At 37.7% G+C, this 15,719-nt stretch overlaps 1 protein-coding gene across 1 annotated transcript in view; it reads left to right on the top strand.

Moving 5' to 3' along the window:
• LOC149932701 (glutamate receptor ionotropic, kainate 2-like) overlaps positions 1-15,719 on the top strand; it is a 113,956-nt gene that overhangs the window by 83,491 nt on the left and 14,746 nt on the right. The window contains exons 4-6 of the mRNA XM_090157496.1: positions 4,770-4,948; positions 7,647-7,700; positions 7,781-7,948. Of these exons, the coding sequence (XP_090013622.1) occupies positions 4,770-4,948; positions 7,647-7,700; positions 7,781-7,948 (401 nt within the window). The remainder of the gene's footprint in view (positions 1-4,769; positions 4,949-7,646; positions 7,701-7,780; positions 7,949-15,719) is intronic.

The raw sequence follows: 15,719 nt of genomic DNA, 5'->3' as shown, positions 1-15,719 counted from the left end.
CTTTTTCCTTTACTTTACATTTTAGTTTATTGGAAGTTGCTGCCTCGAGTCGTCCAAGAGCTTTCTTCGGCTGATTTGATTCCAATGGGAGGGTTATTCTCGCTTATTTCAAATTCTAGGGTCGCTAAATGTGGCTAGAAGTTATTTCGAAATGTTGGATTTCGAGATTACTTTCGTGATTAATTCGGATAAAAACGATAAATTTCTAACGAAGTAAATAAAAATCAACTTGTATGTATCGCCTTTGCATTTTAAATTATTCCTAGTTATTTTATCAAGAATAAAAATAGATTTTTTGACAAATAAAATAACCGGTTCTTTACTCTAATTATAGTAACGCAAATAAGATTACTTGTTTCGTGAAATGATTCTATGTAAAAAAAATATTACTTTTTGCTATTTGCGTATCTATTTGGTTTTGTAAGTATAATTAGCTTATTTATCCAAAATTAATGGTTTGAATAAATATAAGTGCAAAGGGTACCTTTAGAATAATTCTTAGTTTTGGCTGGCCTCGTTTTAATTTATGCAATAAGTTCTTACGTACAAGAGAAACGTATGCACTCTGAAAATAGTTAATAATTAAAGGGTGTGTAGCTGTATAATCTAAGCAGGATATTATACTCTCTTTAAGGAATATTGAAGTCCTAAGGGTGAAGCGATTAAGCCGGAGTTCATTATCTTTATACCTGAGAATAAGTTAGTTTTCACTCGCAATTAAGATATTAATAAGGATTATACGTATTCATAAGCGTGAAGCGGTGATGGGCACCCTCCTCTCATTGTGAGATTAGTGAGAGAAATGAGAGCAGGTGAGATTAACAAAAATTCCCAGGGAAAGGAAAGTGAGAAGCGTTTTTACGAAATTTCAAAATTAGACGTTTTTGTAAAATTTCTCTATTATTTAGAAGAAAGTGAGTTAAGTTATTTTATTATAATACGTTTAGAATTGCGAGGAGAGGGAGGGGGAATGCCTTACGTGAATTTCAAGGGAAATGAGTAAGAGGAGAGAGTTAACCAAACCGTAACGGAAATTAATAGAAGTTGAGCTTAATTTTAGGGAAATAACCTAAGAGGAGATACCGTTTTGCCCTTAGCTCTTGATTAAATGATCCGAGACTGAGACGCGCTTTCTCGGGTGGAGGATTGCAATTACATAGGATTTTTAAGACATTTTTCAGTATTTCTTAATTTGATACTACTGTTGGGTCTTTTTCTACACACAATCCGTCAGGGATTTGTGTGTAGTTGATGCCGCCGTATTCCACATAACTCTCCAAGAGTTAGGCTTAGAAGGGCCAGGGATATATTAATCGAAGGAAATATCATGCCCATGGTAGCCCGTTATAAATTTTTGAAATCGGAGCCCAAAAAGTTAATAATTTTTCCATTTTAGTGGTTTTTCGCGACTTTAAATCTACATAATTTTTTTTAAATTAAGACCGACTTGATTGAAAATTATATTTTTAGTTAGTACTGCTCATTTCTGAACTTCGTTTCCGGTTTCATTATGAAATTTTAATTTTCAGTGAGATTTTTGGCCAATTCGCGGGACCTCATCTATTGTGATATTTGAATTTCGTACCATTTGATACCGGCGCCATCTAACTCCAAAAACATAGCTACCTTATTTCCAAAACCCGGTAACTCGAAAAATTCGGTTTGTCTAAAAATTAATTTATATTAACCCGGTCGTGTTTCGCTACCTTATTTCCAAAATTAGGTAACCCTAAAAATGAAATTTCGATAAAATTCCTATTGGTTCAAATTTAAATTTAATATTCAAAATATATTTAACACATCGGGTGTGTATTTAAAACGTCCGTTTCACGAAATTTCTACATTTAATCAAATGAAATTTTTAAAGGTTAAAGGCAGGTTGAGAAAGCGCACTTACAATAGGTCCCGCTTTCTCAGCTATTATTTCATTTGAAATGAATTAATTAGATATTGGGAAAATAAATTTTAAATAATAATTTTCAATTGATACGAGATTAGATTATTATTTAAGTGAAATCAGAAAGGAATTATTATTAGCTAGGAAAACGAGGAGCCAAATGTTTCGAAATTAGATATGGTTGAGTTTTTGTTAACTAGGAGAGATGCAAGGTCCGTTGAGAAAAATCTACAAAAACAGATGAGGAGTTACGTGTTTCTCTAAAGATATTAGAGCTTAAAACCTAGTTTAGGTTGGTTTGCACAAGGACAGTAGATACAGGGACGAGAAAGTGTATAGGTGGTTCTACAAAAGATTTTCGCTATAGAGGCTCATGGGAATTCAGTATGTTTGAGCAAGGCATCGTCTGCTAAGATCCGGCTGCTGATACTAAGGCCCGCGTATAGACAATTTTAGTTTTAAATATTAACAGCGTTACAAATAGATAAATAAAGGCTAGGGTTGTATTAAAAATATCTTTTTATTTGTTATGTATATTATAAGGTAGTCTGGTTTTAGTTAGTTTTATTTACTAACCTTGAAAGATATAAAATACTCAGAAAAAATAAATAATCTTCTATAGCAGTTAGAACTTTCACTTTACTGTTAAACTAAACGACAGGTAAGCCTGGTCTTAAATAGCGGACGACACTAAATTATCGGCCAACTTCGAGATTTCATTTTGACCGTAGTGACGCAAACTTACTGAAAACACGTGACCACCGATCTTTTGTAAAAACACCTATTGGCGGCCTCTGTTGGAATATATCACCTAAAACGACCTAAACGCGAGGAGAGTTAGTTGAAAACAAAAAAAAGTGTTCAAAACAAATGGGCATTTTTTTATTTACGCTCGTAGTTTTATTTTTAATTTAACATCAAAATGGTAAAAACTAACTACAATAATACTGTCCATGGTGAACCACGTCTTAACAATGGCCGCGGTTTGTTTACATCTAACTCCCCGTGAATATGAAGACGTTTAAAATCGAATTCCCCCCCCCCCCCCCCGCTTTCTCGTCCCTGTATCTGGTTTGCATGCCAGTTTTGACCGCCGACGATAATTCTTGGTTCACACGTGCGAAATCCCGGGTTCGCTTATAGCCAAGGCTTAAAGCCATTTTAAATTATGGCCAGAATTTTGAAAATACTAAAAATTTTCCCAAAACAATTAATTTATCACGTTTACTGTACACACAGTAATATTATTGGACATTATTTAAAATTTTATTTCCATTATTTTGGAAAATACGAGCAATTTTACTTCCCCGCCTTGTCGTTTTGAAAGCGATTCTAAGCGATCCGACTTGGACTAGTCGCTTCGTGAACCAACACGAAGCGATTTCTTAGGCTGGTTTAGAAAACTAGTTATCTAAAACGAAGCGATTTTAGGGGTAAGTGTCACTGTGAACCTGGCTTATATGCATCGAAATTAGTTTTTAAAATTAATTGAATTTAGAAAAGAGCGCGAGTTATGATTTTTCGAGATAGTTAATTGGAGTGTGAAAGACGTTTAATAAGCAAAATTAATTGAGGAGCTGGAGTTGGAGATAATTTTTGGAGACTCCGAATTGGAGGAATGAAAGGAAAGCCCATCACTGACGCGAAGAGCCTTTGCCAAAATTATGAGGAATCACGGCAAAAGCCATCCAACAATTACCACTCCGTAAAGGGAGCCTTATCTATATAAAACGCGGCTCTTTGAGTCGCGTCGGAAGCGCGCCTTCGTTTATTGATCCGGAACTCTATCGGAGCTATTGTTTTACGGGTTTGGTCGGGTTGATGGCACGCGTGACTATTGTTTTCGGGGAATTAAGCCTTTTAAGATAATTATCGTAATGTGGCGCGGAAGACGACAGCTGCGACGGATGACGGCGCCAGCTTTATCAATAAAAGATCCTCCTTTTTGCGAGGGAACAAATCCCTCTCGCTTTGTCGACGATCGAATCATTATTTCGTCAAAGATAATTATATGGCAACTCCAATAAGAATGCAATTAGGCGAACTCGAGACGGACTAATTATTCTCCGCGGAAGACTCGCCATCGCCGCCGCTCCCAATCGCGTAATTTGCCGGAAGAACCGCTTTGGTTTGCCGTTGGCCCGCCTCGACGTATCCCATCCGTCTTACGCCTTTCGTCGCGTCCGTTTCGCCGCTAAGCCTCGTATAGAAGCTTGAAGAGAAAAACCTGGGCAAGGATTAGCGCCGACAAAAATGGGTGCGCGATATTAGCGGCGCTTCAAGCTGGCGTGGCCCCGGGGCTGGGTCTTCGGACGCGCCCGACTCTCGTTCTCTCGGTATGGACACAATGCTCTTTCCCGAAAATCTCGTTAATTATATTTAACGTAATTACCAAGCGACGATTATTCGATCAATGCGAGAGCGGAGAGGAACATTTGCATAAAACGGTCGTCGAGTTTATAACGCTGTCTATACGTAAACATTCATTCTCCTTATTTAATCGCTAAGCTTCGCTAGTTCTCGAGGGTCTTCAATGGCGCTATAGGTTTAGATTCATCGGACAATAGAGGTCGTTCATTTGTTAAGACTACCATCTGCCTTTCCTAACCATTACCGAATGAAATTAACTAAAAGGTATTGTCTTTTTAATGATTGGGAAAAGCGGATCGTTTAAAAGGCGACTTTCTTTCGAGGAAATTCAAATTCTTACACAATAGTTCCTTCTTAATGGACTGACGTCTTTTATAAATAAAGACGTATAATTAGTAGCGCGCAATTTGCCATTTAGGCTATCGTTCACTTTAAATTCGAGCGCCACGTTGTCATCAAGTATTTCATTTAATTTTCTCTTTCTCTTTTCATTCGTTGGCAGCTCTGATCCGAATGCAAGAGCTTCTAAAGGACCCTTTCGTCCGAGACCGACGAGTCGTGGTCCGGCAATTTCCGCCTGGCCAAGAGTACCGGAAGTTGCTGAAAGAGCTCGGAAGGGGAGGAGTCAAGAACATCGTCCTAGACGTCGCAACGTCGAACATTCATACCGTCCTGAAACACGTAATTTCCAATTTCGCCACACGCGCGCATTTTGTCTCTCTTCTCCGTCGCTTCGGAAAACAATCTAAAAGCCTCCTTCAGCGGCGTTATCATGTTTTATCATTTGGGTAGTTCTATGGCGTGAGGGAAACGACGGGATTGGCGAAGGAGCGTCGCGCGCTATCTCTGTTTGTTTGTCGTTTATCGAGTCGCGCGTAACTCGAATGGGCCCGGCTCTCGCTGATGTAGTTCGCCTCGTTTATTTCGGCCATTTCCGGAAGCTTGCCAGCAGCGCGCCTTCCCTTAATTACGTCGATGGCTGCCTCTTTTGATCATTTTGAAGCGGCGATACACGTCCCTCCGTCGAAATGTTTACGCAAACAATTTAGTCCTTTTAAACAATCGGGTCCACCCTTACACCCGCACTTTCGGAATAGGCCATTCGGAAAGGTCGTTTGAGGTCCTATAAGTCGCTCCAGCCGACCGAAAGGCATCCTGATTAGACTTACGCTCGGATAACAACCCTTAATAACGCTTTCCCCACCCCCACTCCCTTCTTCCGCGTCAGAGCGATGTAAAACAATAGCTTTCAGTTAAAATTTTGCCCTATATTTCCACCATCATTCTAGATAGTACTTATACACCGGCGCTTTAGAATTGGCCAAATTTTTATACAAACATTTTAAGCTTCCGAGTCTCACCTTCGATAGTCAGTCTCTAAATATTTCCTCAAGTGCTCCGCACTAAGTATATAAATTTACTTGATACAGTAAGCCAAGCCGTATTCTAAGTTAAATTGTATTTCGCAATCTTATCATTTCAGTCGGCATTTCTCCAATTTCCGCGTAAATCTAAACCTAGGAACCATTCGCGACTGAAAACGAGTCTAGGTAGCGCTGTGGGTTCGAAGGTTTTCCAACGCTCCTTGTTCGGTGTATCGTCTGTTATAGCGTAAATAGAGAAAACGAGAAAATTTGGAATTCGTTTTAAGACTTTGGTGATTTCGCGAACTTCTATTAAATCAAAAAATGGCAAAGCAGTGTAAATTTAAATTACAATATAGAACCAAAAACTTAATTTCCACCCTAAAAATAACATCTAATAATTTGTTATATCTCAGTGCTTTCGGCCACTGTCGAAAGAGGGCGTAGCGATAGAAAGTGAAGCGGGTAAAAATTCACCAAATCCCCATTTTCCCGATCATCCGTGTCGACGCGAACGCCACCAAGCGAGTTGTAGGAAAGCTGGAATAAAGTTTTTTTTTTCTGTGTTGACCGATTTTCATCTCTCGAGACGAGATAAGCCAATATTTCTTTGGAAATATTTCCTTTCCATTTAATCGAGTCGGTTTGGCTTCTTTTCGTTCGCAGACGTCCTTCAATATTTTCCTCCTCGCTATTTCGCTTCATCCGAAGTTTCATTCTTAACTTTGTTTTCCTTTTTCCCCCGGCGAATGGAGAGAATTGGGAGGCTGAAGCCAAACCATTTTTGTTAAGCTATAGTCAGTGGAGCACTAAACGATAAAGCGACGGTTATCGCGCTCTTTTAACCGAGAAGATATGACGAATCCGGAAACCGACTATAGAGAATAATCCATCGACCTTCTTCAAATTGTTCTCTCTATCAATTACCCGGATCAACGCTCTTCTATATACGTTCTATAAGATTTCTCTCGAAAACTGTAAATAGCGACGAGATCAGTCTGGCGTTTGCCCAGTTTTTTTTTCTTTATAATGCGATGAGGATTTTTAGGGGAGAACATCAAGAAGCAAAGTGGATCAATCTCTAATCTAATAAAACGATTTGTTAAACTGCTTAACCTTTCCCTCTCTCTTAAAATCGTGTTAGCTTCGTTAAGAATTGGTCCGAGTGCAAGAGAGAGAGTAACTTAAATATATTACTAAGTATCGAGTATAGTGGTGGGCAACCTGTAATTCTCGAAACAGAAACTCGGAAAGCGAAGCTGTTCTACAGGCCGCCATTTCTCTTAATTATCCATAGTTTGCTTCCAATTGCGCGATTAATAACGTAGTGAATCCGCATCGTGATTTATTTCGCTCCAAGTTCCACGTTCTGATTTGATAGAAAACAATGTTTCTTATTTAAAGTTCGCTTTGAAATATCTCGCCAAACCTTTCGTGTTTCGAAGTATTGGTTGCCTGTATATTAATTGGAGATGTCTCTAATGCCCTTTTGGTTGAAGTTTCTCTTTCGGCGTTCTCACTTTGACGGAAATATGCGGGTCGAATACCGGGAGTGTTAAGTTTAGCATTCGGTCCTTTGTAAGTTTCTTTGGACATATTTTAAGTTAATTAGAAAACCGGACTGGTTAATTTAATACGATACGACAACTGTTTTGAAATCTATTTGATTCATACCGACCACCGTTTACAGACGCGGTAGAGGAGCTTCCCTCCAGCTAGGAGCAACAAACACAAGGATAACGCAGCTAGCCTTTAAACAAGCTAACGCAGTGTTGTGTACAAATTTCATTGGACGAGCCTTTACGGTGAACGTTTTGCGGAAAGGAATTTTCCCCTTCCGACGGCAGCAGGAGCTAAAGCGTCTAGCCAATGAAAAATGTACACAAAAAATGAACGAATTTTGACGGGTTGCGTTCTCCTTGTGTGCATGGGGTGCTGTGTTTGTTGCTATTCGCGCCTAGTACACTCGTAAAGATTTTCGGAGAGTTTTGAAGCACACGTGCTTTTTTTTCCAGGCTCAGCAAGTGGATATGATGTCCGAATACTACAACTATTTTATCACCTCATTGGTAAGAAATTTCGCTCCTTTCTCGAGATTCTGTCGCGCACTCTCCTTCATTCATTCCATGTATGCACTTGAAATACGTAGGATCTACACACGGTGGATCTGGAGGACTTCCAGTACGGGGGCACAAACATAACGGGTTTCCGCTTGGTGCACCAGGATTCCGCCGACTTCACGGAGGTCTTGAAAGACTGGAAGAACGGCCCTCTTCGCTACCACAAAACCCTTAGCATCGAGGATGATTTTCTCAAGGTAATTTTATCTCTCTCCTCTTTCTAAAGTCACTAGGCGTATAGCGTGAGCCCTGTTTTCCCAATTATATCCGCTCAACTCGACTTTCCGTCGTTGTTGGGAATGAGGCCAAATCCAAAAGCGGTCTTCGACCTTCCAACGAGGCTTCGCAATTTAGATAAGATACTCTTCGCTACGTTGGTCTTTTAATCGAAAAGTTTGGAGTTCGCTGGCTTATATTTCGATTCTCTACCTAATCAAAACTTTTCCAAATAGTCGCCTTTTCAATGCTTTGAAGCGAATACGGAACTCAACTCCACTGTAACTTAACGCTTTTGCCATTTTCAAATAGACTCTGTACTCAGTACCGGATTTACTGAAGGTGGGGCACCAGGCAGATTTTGGTGGTGGCCCATGTAAGGAAAGCGTAAAAACGCAAAACTCGCGTGTCCCGAAGCTGAGCTTATGTCCCTAGAGTAATGATTTTTCAGATAATAAAGCAACAAGCCTGATATGTTCTTCTCTTAAACCGAATCATTGAAAAATACATGATTACATCAGTGGTGGGGACCTTCTGTTTGTGGGGGCCGATAGGCTAGTGCCTAATAGGCCTAGTCCTTAATCCGCCACTGTCTGCACTTACAATATAGGAAATTCTCTAATTATTTTTCGTTTGACTCGTTAGCGTCGCCAAATATTGTCGGTCAAGTAGAATGATATTAAATTGATTTCCACTTCAACTGTAAGAAGACCTACATCGAGTTTTCCACCGGAGAACATGCAAATTAGTATTTTCGTTTACGAAGTACAAACTTAAATTTTTTTTATCAAACTGACTAAAGTTTTTTGTTTTTTTTTTGGGAGTGAATTTGTCAAAAAAAACCTTTCGGCCGCGGTCTCGAATTCGAAAACAGGGTATACTTCAAATCGAAAAGTTTGCCTCCTCATTTTTTATTTACTCGAAAAATTTCAACTTTCAACGATATATTTTTTTATTTCTTCCCTTACGCCGCTTCAAAGAAAAACTTAACGTTAGGAATCTTGGAGGTAAAGGGAAAAAAATAATAAATAACCAATGCATCTTTCAGTGCGGTTTGCCTTTGGGCTTTCAAAACTATAACTATTCCCGTCTTCGCCTTCCAAAAACGCTCACTGTCGAGCTATATACGTGTATGTTAAATTCAATCTATATCGGAATATGACATATAAGTCTCTTACGCACGATCCAGTCTGTTATTTTTCTTGGGCCTATGTATACATACTCTCCATCTTTTCGGTCTGGGTAAGTGCCCGTGGATAAGCTATTGGAAATCGAAACTTAACCGAAGATTTTTTTATTACTATTATTTAATATTTAAATAACCACCATTTTAAAACCAATTTTTTTCTTTCCCCATCGGTTTCTCTCAATCGAAGATTTTTGGCACACTTTCGATTCTACAGTAAAACCACGTAAAGTAAACCTATAGAATGCTGTAGGCAATCGAAAATGTTATTACGCGAATACATTTAAGAAAAGTGTACCGAGTATATTTGCGATTTTAACGCGTATTTCAACAAACCATCCTCATTCGTCTTAGCATTAAAGGGGCTGGAAAGTGGGGTTTTGAAATCGTCTAGTGACGTGGTATCTCCAAAAAAATCCGGACCCTGCTTTAATTTCTTTTTTCCCCGCTTGAGGAATTTGGCTCGGACGGAGATGTTTTGAAAATAATGAGGAGCGACACGAGAGAGATTCATACGCGAACTAACATATTCGGGCCTTCGTGGACGTGGTTTTGGTTCTAGTATGAACGAGTTTAATTTAAATAAAAAACGGAAACGTTACGATAGGAAAATATCTCTTGTTGGTGAATTTGATAAGTGGGAAAAGACAAAAGAACTATGGTTGAGTACCAAGGTTTATCAAAATGCTCCAGTGAAACCAAGGCCCTAGGAAATTGGCTTCGATTTATCTAGCGTTTTTTCGATGAAACTCGCAAATAATAATTTAAAAATTTACGAACACACTACTACCAAAAGACCTTATCGCACAATAAAGATTAATGGAATTTTAAAACTTCCTACGAGCTCAGCTAACACTAACCCAGACCACGCTGGATTTCGTCATACAAAAATCACAACACAGCAGTGCCTGTTTACGTCTTCGCGAACTTGAGAAAAAGTAGTTCTACGCGCCAAATTTCGTTAATGACGTCACGGATGACGTTTTTCAAAACACCACTTTCCTGCCCCTTTAATGTATTCTTTCAACCATGAATAGTGAACTGCATTAGGTAATCTAGCCTCAGTCGCTAAGGTGGAAGGGGCTTAGTGATTATGACGTTAGTTTAGTCAAGCGACACCTCTCAAAAATTGTATTGAAGGGCTTAACGTTTAGAAACTTGACTAGCTTTCAGTGCCAAGGCTTAGAGCGAAATTTAATTTATAAAGTTTTAATACGCATCTTTTTTATAATCTTGATGATTATCAAGTAATTTTGTTAAAGTACAGGTATTTTTCTAAGAATCACGAGTCATTTTCTTAGCCGGTTATATCGCGCAATCCCTGAAACGTTTTGTGGATCGAGTAAACGACAAACGTTTGTCTCCTGATTGGCTCAAGTGATGACGTAAAGCGCAGAAAGGCCCCGCCCATCTGAGCCCCAGATGGTAGAAAGGGTAATGATATAGTTAGATATTCATGTTTTAAATGAATACATTCATGGTTTTTGGTCTATTCTATCGCGAACATCGTACTTTTCCGTATAAAAAAATGATTTGTGTGTGGCTAGAGCACCCGATAGACGGATTTACATCCAACTACGTCCATTATACGAATGCAAACAGCTTTAAGCCTACTGGAACGGTTTAACAAACTCCGAGTTTCCAATGGTGCTTAAACACTTATCCCCATGTACCAACATGTTTCGCAACTTTGTTGGAGCGCGTAGTTTTCGTATCGTTCGTATAACACGATGCATTTTCGTTCACAGCTACATGAAAGGTTTTTGAGATTTTGAATGTTAAAAAGTCTAGGAACTTCGATATTTATGATGGGTCAATGAATTTAACATTTCCGTTAAAAACCAGTCGTAGCGCGTCTTAGTTGACGATTTTTTAATTTGGTTAATGCTCTCTTTAAAGGGGCTCCAGATTTCGGTAGCAAAAAAAACGAAAATTGAGCATGCTTTTCCTTCCCCCCAACCCCTCACTCGGCCTTGGCAGAAGCGGGCAGAGTTAACCGTAAATTTCGCACTTTACTGACTTTACACACATTTTGCCACCGAACTTTGGAGCCCCTTTAACCGGCGAAGAACATTGCAGTTATTCTTAAACAAATCCCTCTACTGCAACAAAATAGGTCAGTTTACATTAACAAAGGTGGGCAAGATTAATAATAAATAAATAAATAAATAAATAAATAAATGCTTTATTAGGGATAACCTATTAAGGGTCCACACATTAAATAATTAAAATAAAATACTTAAAGATGCAAAAGGTACATAGTGTCAAATATTGAGTTTAGAAAGTCATAGGCCAAGTTCTGTCAAGTGTTGTATTATGAGCTTTTTAAAAGAAGTTAACGTCCTCGTTTCTTTAATATCAATTCTGAGATTATCCAAGAGGCCAATTCCGTTGAATTTGGTACTGATATCCCGATACCTAGAATTACAGGTTTCTACTATGAAGTCGTTATTCTTATTCCTAGTTGTATATTGTGCGGTGGGGACTTGGAACCACTTTGAAATTTTTGCTCACGATATATTTACGATTTAAATGTCTTGACTCTTTAAAGTTAAATCTCGGTCATAAAAATAGAGAGATTAAACTCGTAGCTGAGTGTAGATGTAGCTTTATTCTGTACAGCCTGCAAATTACCCATACACGTTTTCTGGTACTGGCATTATTTTTTCTATAAACTGTTCTCAAAAACTTGGCGAACAAAAGCGTGTGTGCCCAAAATGTTTTAAAAATGTTTTCTGCAAATACACAGCGCAACTTTCGTTTGCCAGCAATGGTATTAATCAGCTAAGCTAGGTTAATACCCTAGGACCAAGTAGTCCGGTTGTGGGTGTAAAAATAGTTAAGCTACTTTGTAAAATTTGCTAAGTTTGATTTTTCAAGTGAAATAGATTAAACACATGCTAAACTAAATATTTAGCCTAGTCTTAATAAATTCTTTAACTTTTTCAATTAGTTTTAACCATTTAACCTATCGTAAAAATTTTGAAATTTGTAGCTGAGATTGGGGATATTTAGACTCAATAGGGTAATCTTTGAAGTTTTTTATCCAACACTACGGAGCACACAACTCCAGCAATAATTTTGCAGATTAAAAAACCATGATTGTGCGATTAAAATCAAGGACTACTAGAAACATTGGATTATTCAATTGGGATATTTACACACAATAATCGCGTCATTAAATAAATAATAGAAGGAAGCGGTTTAGATGTGGCTTGGAAGACGACTGGAATTTATGGACCCGCAAATGTTCGGTGGATATTAGAAGGTCGGCACGTATATAGGGGCCTGGAGGCGCACATTATTACACTGATGGCGGTTTACATTTTACTAGTCGAAGATAAACGTTTTAATGAAGAAAAAGATCAAACAAATAGGGTAATTCCTGGAATTCGTAATCTTTTCCAAGGAGTGGAACAAAGGTCTTTTAAAACCGAAAGTATCTGCTGTTCAAGAATCACAAAGACGTCTAAATATATTCCAAAATTTGGAAAACCAAACTGAAGCCAAAGGAAACGGAATATTTTTGGAAATCTATGTGAAGCAAGTTCTGAACCTTTTGAACTTTATTTACACAACTCGTACTTCTAATTGAGAGCTACATTTGGCTTGTCTTGAGCAAATGTGTATATACTTTCACGCTCATGACCAACAAAAATCCGCACGATGGGTTCCGCTCTACATGGCTGATATGCGGGAATTAAAACATGAAGACACCGAATAGTGGAATTTTTTCACCGAAGGAAACTTCGTAATTACCAATGGAAGCATCCCGTTCACTTCTCTCGACCCCGACCAAGCCATAGAGCAAGAACATAAGAAAATTAAAATCCGTTGAGGCGTCGTTGGAATAACCGGAAATCTTTCAGCGATGGACAGATATTTTATGGTTGCTCTTAAGCTTTATGGTTCAAGAATTCAAAGAAGAAGCCGGAATTGGCGTTAATGAATCTTCAGCGTTACACCACGAAGCCTTCGGGAATCGGAAGTAAAAGCAACAGAATTTTAAGGCAATCTATTTCTTGATGAAGATCTACATAACTTAGTTTCATTCGCTGTACCATCTCCAAAATACGGCACAATACCCTTAACCGAGATAAGCTTGGAAAAGATTCGTTTGCAAAATTCATTAAAGAACGATATTTGGAAGGTAGTATTGGATTTTGGGATGTTCTTAAAAGAAATAACTTTCAGTTTTTCAAAGAATCTGGGGCTCAGACTCGCTTAAAAGTGAAAGGTGAACTAATTAACCTGAAGCAAGAGCGCAACTTGATATCGAGGCTGTTATAGTTGTACCAAAGTCAAGCCCAAATTTGTTGGAAAAAGACGCAATAGGTGATTATGAATTTCGAGTTGCACTTTAACACGGATAGAAGTATGCACATGCATGCAGTCTAGCAAACACGAGTTTTTATCGGAAGTCCTAAAATTTCCATTTTCGAAGGTGCTACAAGCTACATCGACGAATGATCTTTGTACGGAGAGCTTTGTGGTTATAATTGAAGCCATATGTATTGTAAAGGCCATATGTGCAGGTTCGAAAAATATAACTTCAGCACTTCTATTTGCCGATACATTTCTGAAGAAAATTGAGCAGTATATCGAAAATTCTTTCAAAAATGCAACGCGCACTAAAAGAATCAGTAAAAACATTGCCGTACATTACCATGTCAATGATATTACAAAAATAGTCAACGTCAAAAACTTCCTTTTACACCCCAAAACGAAGTCGGAACTCCCAACGTATTTATCGCAAAAACTAATCGATCATTATAAAGAAAGCATCGAGATACATATAGATTCTTTTCAAAATATTATCTCGTCCAACCACCCATTGCATGAAGCCCTAAAAACTGAACAAATACAACAAAGTCGGCATTGTTTAGAAGAAGCGGACCATCAAATATTTCTACTCGCTTTAGAAATTAGATGACGCTAAAAAACAATCGCGTTAATTTGGACGTATGTTCTTTGGACACAGATGTGCTGGTCTTATTAACGGGTTTTTACGAACAATTACCCTCTAATACAACCCTGATAAGAAATAAAGATAAAATAAAAGTAAAGAGTATTTATTTTCGACTATGACCAAATCGGTCGAAGGCGTTAATTGGCTGGTACGTCTTTAAAGGATGCGATAGCACTGGGTGTTTCATGACCAAGGGTCTAAAATTAAACTTTAAAACTTTTCTCACCAGTGACCGAAATACAAATGTATTTTTCCATTTGGTTACGAGTTAGTAGAAGGAAAGTAAGGGTATGGCATCGATCCCAGGTTCAGGTTTAGGTTCGGGATCGAGATCCGGGATTTAAGGGTGAAATGGGGGTAAAACCATCGAAAAGTCAATGTATTTCTGATATTTCTCGCGACAATTTGTTTTTTCGTATATCAACATATTGTGTCCAGGCCAGCTTGTTCATTTATCTCTGCTTATCGCGAAAGACACTTGAACGTATATCTTATCAAGTTTTATCGTACGGAATAAGTTGAAATGATGTAAAAATTGATAACCTAGGCTGCGCGCGCGCGGATTACCCGGGGGACGCGGTTAATTTGAATTTAAGAGTTTTGACGTCATGGAATATTCGTTGTTAAAGTAGAATGGAAATATTTTTAAACTTCATTTTAATATCATTGTAGTACTCTTGGCACTTGAACCTATCTCACGAGTATTTCTTAAAACGAATATCTCGATCGCGTTTTATCGTACGAAATAAGTTGAAATTATGTAAGTTGTATGATACTTGATAACCTAGGCAGGAAGATAGCGCGCGCGTGCGCGGATTACCTGGGAGGCGCGGATTGCTCGGGGGCGCGGTTAATTTGAATTTAAAACATGGATTCCCTCTCCGAAATAATTCATGTAACCAAAATTGGACCGCAAGTTTTTTTCTTTACAAAGTTACGTTTAAAAGAACCTTTTGTAACAATTCCAATATGTAAATATAGGTATAAGGATTGAAAAAATACTTAAAGTAAGTGGTTTTACTGATAAACTCTAAAGGAATTTAACTTTAAAGGGTATCTTAGATTATTGTTTTTAATTTTATTCAAGTTGAAAACGTATTAAGAGTCCTTCAAAGTACTATAAAAGGATTTTATTTACGAACTAAATTCATATTTTCTTCAAACTTTCAATTCGCTTTTTTTTACTATTTAAATACGGTAAAATATAATTCTTATACACAAATATAGTCAGAAAGATACTATAAAACACTAAAATTAAAATTAAATTAAATTTGTGTGGATAAGATTTGCAAATATCATTTTGAAACTAATAACTTTCACGCTTTATTTAAGTCAAGCCAATAAAAACAATTACCTATATTTTAAATACGGTAAAATATAAATACATTTCCGATATGTAAATAGGTAGAATAACACTATGAAAAATTCCTTTTTCTACTTTTAATACGACAACACACAACTCTGATACGCAAATATATACAGAAAATATAAAAAAAATACTCTACGTTCGATACGTTAAAATACATTTCCGATACCCAAATAAAGATAAAGAAATACTATAAAATATAAAAAGGTAGAAAAATACTACACATTAACC

This window comes from Leiobunum rupestre, chromosome 8 (genome assembly GCF_980474605.1).
Source record: "Leiobunum rupestre chromosome 8, qqLeiRupe1.1.hap1, whole genome shotgun sequence".
NCBI classification, from domain to species: Eukaryota; Metazoa; Arthropoda; class Arachnida; order Opiliones; family Sclerosomatidae; genus Leiobunum; species Leiobunum rupestre.
The sequence above is the reverse complement of the archived record's forward strand: the minus strand, read 5'-3'. Positions and strand labels throughout refer to the sequence as shown.